Source organism: Trachymyrmex septentrionalis, unplaced genomic scaffold (assembly GCF_001594115.1).
Source record: "Trachymyrmex septentrionalis isolate Tsep2-gDNA-1 unplaced genomic scaffold, Tsep1.0 scaffold52, whole genome shotgun sequence".
Lineage (NCBI taxonomy): Eukaryota > Metazoa > Arthropoda > Insecta > Hymenoptera > Formicidae > Trachymyrmex > Trachymyrmex septentrionalis.
This window is the reverse complement of record NW_017305694.1, coordinates 1,444,901-1,455,853: the sequence shown is the minus strand read 5'-3', so window position 1 is coordinate 1,455,853 and position 10,953 is coordinate 1,444,901. Positions and strand designations below refer to the sequence as shown.

Sequence of the window (10,953 nt, the reverse complement as noted above, 5' to 3'; positions counted from 1 at the left end):
GTAACTATCGCTTTACGGACCGTTTCGATAAATTGAGTGTCGCATTAAATCACGTGCAACATTAGAAGCGACTACTTAATTATTTAACATCATTAATTCGGCATCATTAATTTTATTAATGTAGATTAACTTCAATTTTGGTTTAATTTTTTTTTCTAATTTTTAGAATTAAAAACAAGATGAAAACGTAAAAGTTTAATCACATTGATCTATATTTGGTAAAAATGTGGACAGACTATGATAAAGTTTTGTAAATAATAACCTTAAATAATTGTAGAGAATAAGAAAGAGTCAAAATTGATTGCTAAATGTCAAAATTGTTTGCAGCAGTATTATTCATTAGTTTGAGTTTCCTATATATTTCTAACAAAATTACTTTTCTCTATTTAGTTAAATTCTTCTAGATACTTCAATGAAATCGTGTTGATCATCCAACTTTAATGCACATTTTTATATTGTTTCGGACTGTACAAAAATATGAAAAAATTCTTATATAAAACTGTAAAAATTTTAACAACGAGTTTCTATTATCATAGAAGTTGGATTGTATTTTATTTATTTTGTACAGATTTAAGTTTATCTACCAAAATTTACAATTCAAAAATCGATTGTGCCTTTAATTTTACACTGAACAAAATACGAAATTTTAATAAATATTTATTTCTAAATATTTACGAAATGTAAACATATTTATTTGATATAAAAATCACGTCTATTAAATTGTACCTCTCCCACCATAAAAATTATTTATATATCATTTGTTTTTATTGCAAATATTTATTTGAGAAAATATCCGAAAATCCACTGGACTCCTAAATATCGATTGTGATCCATCAAATATGTATATCAATACCAACGGAGAAATAATATTTTTTTCATAATTCCTTGTGTATATCAATAAAAAAATGTTTTTTAATTTTGTATCACACCAATCTCGTACATATAATTTTGATTCAAATTAAATTGAAGGTACTAAAAAAAATTTCATATTACTTAGGCTCTCAGATTAATTCAAATTTAACGAATCTCATCATATAATTAGCAAATATATTTTCATCTTAATAATGAAAACGGGTTAAGAGAGTTTATTTATGCCTGTTTCGTGACTGTGCCTGCGCAATGGCCAGACAACATTTGTCGCGCGTCCTCTCTCCGTTTGTCGATTAGCCATGAACTCGGCTGATTTTTTTTTGTTTTTCGAAGCGCGACGCGTCATATTATTCGCGAGGGGAAAAGGCAACCTCCGACAGCCTTCCGTACGATTTCACCGATATCGGATCCCCGTTCGGGAACAGTCGGGGCTAAAGGTCGCGGCTGCTGTGTACATGGAAAATGTTTCGTGGACAAAGCGGAATATCGATTAGTATTAATTGAAAACCCCCAGTCTCACAAAAACAAAGGCGCTCGTGTAAAGAAAGGGAGTAAAAGAGGGTGTTAAAAAATATTTCTGTACGTGATATTTTTGACGAGATAAGAAGACATATAAAGGAACAAAGTAAGTAAAAGTAAAAAGATGGAGTATACAGGGTGTCTCTTAAGTAAAATCGGAGTCGCGTTGGGGGCGTAGAATAGGTAAAGGGAAACAAAAAAGTTTTATACTATTTTGCAATTTTCGCAATAGTTAACAAGATGTTAATTATTAAAAATGGCCGAATATTGGTCTTCAATAATTTTCAATAAGTCTCAAATACTATCAACTTTACAGAGAAACTGTAAGAGACAAAAATTGTTTATTTTCTTCTTTCATAAAGTTCTGAGAATTTTTTCAGAATTTTTTAATACCGTTTCTCATGATAATAAAAATAAGAAAATAAGCAGTATTGAAAAATTGATAAAAAATTCTGAAAAAATTCTTAGAGTTCTACGAGGAGAAAATGAACAATTTTTATCTCTTATAGTTTTTTTTATAAAATTGATAGTATTTGAAAAAAAAAATTATAAAAGATCAATATTCGGCCATTTTTAGTAATTAATATCTTATTAATTGTTGCGAAAATTTACAAAATGGTATAAGACGTTTTTGTTTCCCTTGACCCATTCGCCCCCAATGCGGCTCCGCCCTTACTTAAGAGACACCCTGTATAAATAAAATATATAGATACGAGTTTTAGTATTTCCTGGAACGTCACTCGTATCATGACTTCAGTGCATATCGTCGGTACACCGACATATTTGTTGTTCCGACGTGGAGTAGTAAAGGCTTCCGCATGCAAAGTGTATAAAGGAATGTCAATAAAGGATCGCGTTACGAGAAATAATAAGTGGTTTCTCAAGATGCCTTCGAGAGAGACTCGAGCTCTTGTTTCGCAAATATTATCGCAAATATCAAAGAATGTGTCGAGTGCACCGCCCATGTGCCTCAAGTTATAAATTTGCTTTCAAACATTGTGTCTTCGTTGCGTTAAAGAAATTCGCGTCGAACTACTCGTATGTAGTTACAAAAGTAAAGATTTCCATGCATCAAGTTGTCGGTACACAACAGTGACAGTTAATTTATTTCTTTAAAAACTTTAGATGGAAATAAATCTAAATCCAATTCTGTTAAGTTCAAAATAGATTTTTGTCTAGTTTCGAAAAAAAAAAAAAAGAAATTCGAAGAAAGATTTTGGATCGTAGTAAATTCTTTAATCGAACTTTAACGCATCCGGTTTGTTTATTTTAATCGCAATTTTATTGTTTGTCTGATCACCTGATTTTCGCGAATCCCATTTAGCAGCAGCGAAATATCGCGGCTTAATCCCAAAATATCGGTTTCTGGGACACGGCGATAAATTATAAGCCTTTCGATTGCGCGATATGTACACACTTATTTATCTTTACAGGCTATAAATCTTACTTGTAAAATTGTTTTCATATATTGTCCATAAAAAATTTGCAAGCGTATAATATTTATTGAAAGGAGCAAACGCGTTTGATACACAGGTAAAATAATTAATCACGATAGAGATAAAAGTGGTTTTTCGCATATTTGAATAACTCCTTTTTAATACAAATCGATTTCTCTTGTTCTGCGTAAAAAAAATAAAGGCGCAAAGTGAATGTTTTCGAGATATTTCACATCAAAATACATGAAAACAGATACAAGGGATATGAAATATTTTTTTATTCCGATGCGTATAAAATATTAAAAAAAAAATTCATTTTTCGATAATCTTATCTCAATTCTCTTATTTGCAAAATGAGAAGTGATTTGTGAAAACAAATTTTACAGATCTATGCAAACGTGATTCACTGTATAATACGAAAATATATTCTCTACTTCTAATAAAGTTAATATTTTAACGTTAAGTATTTTTTAACTCTCTTATTTCCCTTATCCTGTAAATTTTGATCTATTTGAACCTAATCGGTATTCGCTCCAAAATTGCTTTAACTCATATTTTACATATACATGACATTTACATTGTAAATTAGTGTAGCTTTGCTTAAAGTTGACGTAATTGGACCTTATTTCTTTCATTTTAAAAAGATTAAAAAGATGAAAATCCGAAAAGATGAAAATCATGGAACTGAAAATAATAATAAGGTTGTGAAAAATATTTGTTAAATAATAAATAATCGTTCACGACGTAGTCACACACAATGAAGGAGAGAAATCGTCTACTCGATTCGCCGATTAAACTCAACTGAATACTCGGTAGAGTTGGGAGAGCAACCTAACCACATATATTTGTTGGGAAAATAATAGAATCGCGCGATATCTATAAATATAGAATTATTTACGTGATCGTGTTCACCTTAATGCCGCTTCGGCCCTGCTGCTTGAGTAAGACATTCTCCGGCTTCATGTCACAGTGTATAATCTTATTCTTGTAGAGCGCGTCGAGGCAGAGAAGCAGCGAGTGCGAGAACTTGCGCACAAGCTGGAGGCTGAAGCCCTTGAAGTTGTTCTTCTTGATGAGCTCGTACAGGTTGATACTGAGGAGCTCGAACGTGATGCACATGTGGCAGCGGAAGGTGAACGAGTCGAACATATGGATGATGTTCATGGTGTTGTCCTTGTCCTGCTCGCGCAGCTTGCGCAGTATACGTATCTCCTCGTGCGCCTGACGGTGGAAGCGCTTTTCGTTCCGCACCATCTTCAATGCCACGTGCTCGTGCGTTTTGTGATCGTAGGCCTTGACCACTTGACCGAAGGAGCCTTTGCCGATTACGCGGAGAACCTCGTACCGATAAGCCACGTGGTCGTGCGGTACGTGAATGTACGAGCCCTGTTCGTTGTCGTACTCGTTGTTATTCGGCCGGCCGATGATACCGGGCCGTTTCTTCGCGTTCGCGCCGATGAAGTAGATTTGCTGGTAGTTGAAGATCTCGTGATGCTCGTACGGCGTTAGCTTGTTCATGTAAAGCTTCATTACCATCTCCGGCGTGATGGTCGCCGTCTTCGGTTTCACGCTGACGATACTATTGTTGCCGACACCACCGCCGCTTCCACCGCCGCCGCCGCCGCTTCCGCCACCACCAACGCCTCCTCCGTTGTCACTTCCGCCGCCGCCGCCGCCTCCGCCGCCTCCTCCACCGCCGCCACCGCCTCCTCCTCCGCCTCCACCACCACGGCCAGCTCCGCTGTTAGAATTGCCATCGGAACGACCGTTTCTCACCACTGGACTGCTCGACTGGCTGTTGGGTTGCGAATGCGAATTGTGACTGAAACTATAATTCACCGGCCAGTTACTCAGACCGTAACTCTCGCCTTTCCACGGTAATTTCTGGTAACCCACGTAAGGCACCGACTCGTCGCCACCGCCACCGCCACCGCCACCTCCACCTCCTCCACCACCGCCGCCACCGCCACCGCCGGTCTGCTTCAAGCCGGTCAACCCGGTACCCTTGATGATCGGCGGCAGGTGGTTGCTGCTCTCGCTGCTTGAGATGTACGGCTGTGTCGAGATCGCGCCCGCCTGCACGAACGGATTCGTTTTGGAGAGGGGCATCTCGATCCTGCTTGCCGCCGCCGATAGGGCCAAGCTAGTCATTGGTGCCCATTTGTTTCACGTCCGTCCTGTCTGTCCTCGTCGAGGTTCGCCACCGAGAAGTATCCACGTGGCGCGCGATCAGCGTCTCTCCGTGTGTTCTGGCGTCACGCGCGTGATCCTCGCGTTCGCGCCGGACGCGAAGGACAGTCCGGATGTTACGGGAGACATGCCTCTCCGTTAAGACGACGATGACTTGGAGGCGAGGATCCAGGATGACTGCGGGCCGAACTGCGGGACGAATTGAAATTCGGACTAACGAACAGCGACCTCCCGCCGACCTCTCTCCTCCAGTTGAAGAAATCGAAGCGAAATCGAGGAAGAAGCCCTTTTCTCGAGAAAGGATAATTCCACTAATTGTATTATCTCCAGGGACCGCGGAAAAAACGACGGCCCTCGTAAATGCAGCGGACTAGAAGGGGCACACTTTGCCGACGAGTTGCGAATCACGCTGTTTCTTCGACGAGCAAGCGATGATCGTCGGTCGACCTCCTACCTTCTCTCTTCGGGTGATCGGTCGGTGATCCCGGGCTTGACGCGAACTCACAAATTCCGGGGCACTCGCGCACAGCGGGAGAAACTACGGAGCCGCACTCTCGCGACGCGCACTGTCATCACACCACCCGTGGAGACTCTCGGCCGTCGAGTACCGTCGCAATCGTCGCAAAATCGGCACCGCAAAAGGCGATCGCGACGTCGCCTCGAACGTCTTCTAATTTTACGATCTGTCGCGCGCGACGAGGGCGAGCGCATCATCGCCGCGCGTAGAAGCGGGGCTTAACCAAAAGTCTCCCGACACTCTCGCTCGCTCGCTCGTGCTCTCCGTGCGGAAGGTTATTGGCACCGGGCTGCCGCCGCTGCCGCCGCCGCCGCGAGTTTGACGACTTCGCCGTCGAGGCCGCGGTCGCTGTCGCCGCGTCGCCGCCACCGCCGCTGTTGCTGCTGCTGCTGCCGTTGCCGTTGCCGTTGCCGTTGCCGCTGCCGTTGCCGTTGCCGCCGATGTTCCATTCTTTCACCCGTCGCCAGACGAAAATACTCCCCCCGGCGGGGGGCCCCTTCACCCGGTCCTGATTCTCCGCCGATTCTCGCCGCCGATCGATTCCACCTCGCGGCGAGACGCGATTCCCGCCTCCCGATGGCCATACAAAGAACCGCCCCGCTCTCTCCTTCTCTGCTATCGCTCTTTCTCGCTCTCTCGATCGACGAAAACACGTATCCGCGATATCGTATCCTTCAAGAGGATAACCCTCTGTCTCGGGACTACCCACGTAAACACAGACACACCGCGCGATCGCTGAAATCTCTCATCGAACACACTTGCTCGCACTCGCGACGCGAAAGCCGATGATTGTCTACAATACAATCCTTTTCTTCTCTTTCTTTTTGTTTATCTTTTTCTTTTCTCTTTTTCTTTTTCTTTACTATAACGAATATCCAAATGTGACTGGGTAGATCGCCCTCTTCCTCGTTCCGTTAAATCTTTCCTTTCCAAACACTTTCTCGTACTTTCCCGTACACTCTTTCACATTCTGAGATTCCTCTCGTCTTCTCTTCCCGTCGGAGAACGCGCGCGCTTTTCGTTACCGGCCACGACGAGTCACGCGGGCCACCGTCGGCGACGACATAACACCACGCGCGTCGTCGGTCGATTAGAGATGTCGCGGTCCGGCGTGACCGGGACGAGAACGAGTTCTCGACGTATTGACGACGGCGCCGCGTAGAAAAATCGACCCGGGCGTCTCGACGGTTGCGTGGTACGTCGTCGTCGTCGTCGTCGAGGCGTCGGCATCAAACCAACGTCGATTGGAACAGTCGGGACGATGCTCTGCCGTGGATCCGCTGCGAATTTCTCTCTCTCTCTGTCTCCCTCGTGAATCTCTCTGTTCCTCTCGGACGAAGCGCGGACAAAGGGAGCGCTGGTCGAATTCGTCGCTTCTGGCGCACTCGGCACTGACTGGCTGTCTCGTCGCTGCCGCTTCCTCTCGCAGCTCGCTCTCTCGTTACAACTCACACCGCGCGGGTCCCTTCCTCCTCCCACCCCTTCGTCCCGCACCACCGCCAAACGTCTTCTCCTCTTGTTTTTTTTTTTTCCTTCTAACCCCTTCGAGCGCGACGTCGCTCGGTGTCGATCCCGCGGAGACCGCGACGATGACCGCCGTCGCACCACCGATCAACCAACCGCGGGGTTGATATCCCGCACAGGAATCACGCACGCACGCACGCACGCACGCACGTAGGCACATTCACTCGCGGCGAAAACGCGCGACGGGGTCCCCCCTCCCCCCCCAATGCTAATACCCCAACGGAACTTACGGAACGGGCCGGGAGGTGAGGAAACGGGGAAAGATCATACGGCGTGGACGGATCTTTACGGTGACGCGCGGCAGCGCGACGCGTACGTCGTCGCCGCTGCTGCTTCCGGCGACTCCTCCATGGCGCTCCAGCGCATCTGGAGTTTACAAAGCGGGTGCATATATACACGACTACACGAGATGGGCAGCGATGTCGGGACTGGTCGGGACGCGACTGTCCGCACTCCGCACCGCACGCACAGGTGTTCGCGAGCGGGGCAGAGGGAGGGGGGTGGGACGTCCCCCCCTTCCCAGCCGAAGCTCACTTTCTCTCTCTCTCTCTCTCTCTCTCTCTCTCTCTCTCTCTGTCACTCTGACTTTTCAACGGACCCTCGCGGCGCGATCGACACGCGACGCGACGATACGAGTCTCTCCCGCGGATTCTGTTCCGTAATTCCGTTTTCACTTCGTCTCGAATCCGAGATTCGCCCGTCCTGCTGCGCGCATGCCGGTCGGAAAAACGTCTCTCTTTTTTTCTCTCCCTCCCCTACCTCTCTCTCTCTCTCTCTCTCTCTCTTTCGCGCGCTACACCGTCCGTCCCGCACGTCCACCGCTCGACTGGCTCGACAAGACAACACGCCGCTGAGCGTGTCGCTTCACATCGCTACGAGGTCTTACGTAGCGGCTGTCGCGCCGATACTCGTATGATACTCCGTCCGTACTGTCGGTTTATACCGAGCGACGGCTCGCGGATTCCTTCCGAGGTGAATTCCCGACAGGGGGGACGACGACGACGACGACGGGTTTACGGCGACACCGTCGACCGGCTCGCCGCGACGTCACGGAAGCATCTCGTCGATGGTGAGACGAATCCCTGCGTGCGCACTTTCGTGCTCTATGACGGCGTCCCCGTTCACGTTGACTTCGCCGGACTCCGGAGACGATACGGGCAGATTTGCCCGCTGTCGCTGAGGTCAGGAAGCGCCGTTCGTCCGCGAGGGAGCGACACTTGCCGAGCCGAGATCCGTCAGCTCCGTCTGCTCTGCGTCACCGATTATTAATAGTTATACACCGAGATAAAAATTTATTACATTTTCATACTTTTACTAATATTTTTGTCAGTATTACTTGATATTTATTAGTAAATAAATATCAACTCGATAAAAACAAATGATTGTTAAATCAAACTAATGGTTCGTGTACCAAATGAATACAACGATTACAATTTAGTAAATATTTGATTACCTATGTAAAGGAGAATGTATGAAAATGGATTGAAGTTTTAATTCATTTAAAACCATTTGTGCTTTAGTAGCATTCATGGTATATTTTTACTTTTTTAAATATTTAATTGGATTGAAAAATTGCGTTTTCTATTCAAAAAATTTTGAATTGAACAGTATTCACAATACACTTAGAAAAATGAATTTTTTTTTTAAGATTGAAAGGCATGAAATGTACTTCATGCAATACCTATAAATGAATAAAAATGTATTGGGATTGAAAAGGATTTATTTCAATGTTTGCGTGTATTTCTGAAAATCCGAATCTATTTCAATCCATTTCAATCCATTTCAATCCATTCTCGTTTACTGATAATACTATTCGAACATTCGATATTTAAATATTTATTAAAATTTAATATATTTTTTCAGTGTACGAAAATATTGCCGAATAAAAACAATTTCGTAAATAATAGGTATATGGAGTGTGTATGAAGTTTTAATATATGTATATAAAACTTTATCAAGTATAATATATAACTTTTTTACACAAATTTATCGCAAAGTAGTAATTACTTCTCTTTCGTATATTAAAAGCATCGTTATCCAACACTTTGAAAACTGAAAATAAGTAATTTTCGGTATTAAATTGCTCAGTATTAAATTTCCGAAAGAAAAGTGTTTAGTTATGTATTTCTATGGTTCTTTATATACTTCTTTATATAGTATTAAAAGAAAATTGTCTGCGAGCTTGCATTACGGAACTTTCTTTCTCAGACAGCACAAAATATTTATTAATATTCATTTTTTGAAATGTTATATAGATATTTTATACATATTTTATATAAAACTTTATTTGAAATATTATTAAAATATAGACTAAATATTTTATGTAATATTTATGATAAATATAAATAAATATAAATATTTCTAATAAATATTTATGATCTGTGACAATCTAAGACCACAGAAATATTAACAAAATATTTATAAATACTTTATAAATATTGTGTACTATCTGAATTATCAAGGTTCTTAACGATTTCAATGTTTACATTTAAACGCCGTCTCATGTTCGTTTCTGTCACTGTAGATTAATTTTAATCTCGGTTTAATTTGCTGTCTATCTTTTTCTAATTCTAAGAATTAAAAAAAAAACAAAGAATAAATTAAACTAGGATTAAAGTTCATCCACATTGGTAGAAATAGACATTAATCCATCGATTTAATTAAATGAATTTGTTTTGATGCGCACTTCTACTAATATAGATTAACTTTAATTTTGATTTAATTTCTTATTTTTCTTTTTCTCATTCTAAAAATTAGGAAAAGATAAAGAATTAAACCCAGATTAAACTTAATCTATATTGAAATGAGTTTCAAATAATTTAAAATTACTACCAGATTTAGGTTTTACATCGAAAAGAATTTGTTCATTTGACTAAATTAATTTAATAAAATTTGTCTTTATTTCTTTCATTGGAAAATATATGTATTTATGTCAAATATAATGTTTGAATATATTTTTCAAAAGAAATAAAGACAAACTAAATTAATTCAGTCAAACAATTTTTTTCTCATTGTATTTACAATTTTATTAACGTGTAAAATAAAAAAGTATCAAGCCAATCGCAGATATAAAATATAAATATTAAAATATACGTTAAAAATATACTTGTTAAAAATAGACAGCATAGATAATTATATAAGTGGAAATAATGGAATCAGATTCTCTGAGCTAGAAATCTGATGCGATTTTCTACGAGATTTCTGTTCTTTTTAGCTGAATTTCATGCACAGTTTAGCCTTCCTCTTTTTCTGTCCAACGTGAAAAAAAAAGAGGAAAAAATCGTGCAAGAATTTCAGTTAAAAAACAAGTCTGAAAGGATCGTGCAAAGTTGACCTTAAACATTATATCACTTTATGTAACTTTTTACTTTAAACGTAATTAAACGAATATTTAACGTACTTCTTTAAGAAAAGATTCAGAAAATATTTTTAGAATAAAAATATCAAAATGTAGTCGTTTTATATTATATATTTGATTAATTTCGCATTCGAATCAATCAAATGTATAATTTCGTTAAAATTGCACCGATTCTGTTCGATCGAAGAAGCTACTGCTTCGCACATTTCTTACATTTTCTCATGTATTTGTGAAACCGAGATAGATTCATATTCGAAAGGGAGAAGGAAGGGATGACATCAAGAATATATATATATATACGTCTCGTTGGAAATGTGCTCACCATATGATTCTTAAGTGCATGTGCGCATTCGGAAATCTGCGCAACCGATCAGGTGATTGTTTCAGCATACTCGTACTTATGCGCGATTACTTTAGGCGTCTTTAAATTTCTTCCTCCTACGATTTCCTTCTACAAATTTTGATGACCCAGGAAAAAATGTTTTATGTATAATTATAGAAAATTATATAAAATTATGTATAAATAATAATTTTATATA

The 10,953-nt window shown here is 41.0% G+C and overlaps 1 protein-coding gene across 1 annotated transcript in view; it reads right to left on the bottom strand.

Annotated features, from left to right (window-relative positions):
- The window catches only part of LOC108751854 (dual specificity tyrosine-phosphorylation-regulated kinase mbk-2-like), a 53,320-nt gene extending 47,402 nt beyond the window's left edge, over positions 1 to 5,918 (bottom strand). Inside the window, exon 1 of the mRNA XM_018492320.1 lies at positions 3,738 to 5,918. Coding sequence (XP_018347822.1) covers positions 3,738 to 4,976 — 1,239 coding nt within the window. The 5' untranslated portion in view covers positions 4,977 to 5,918. The remainder of the gene's footprint in view (positions 1 to 3,737) is intronic.
- Positions 5,919 to 10,953: the final 5,035 nt, after the last annotated feature.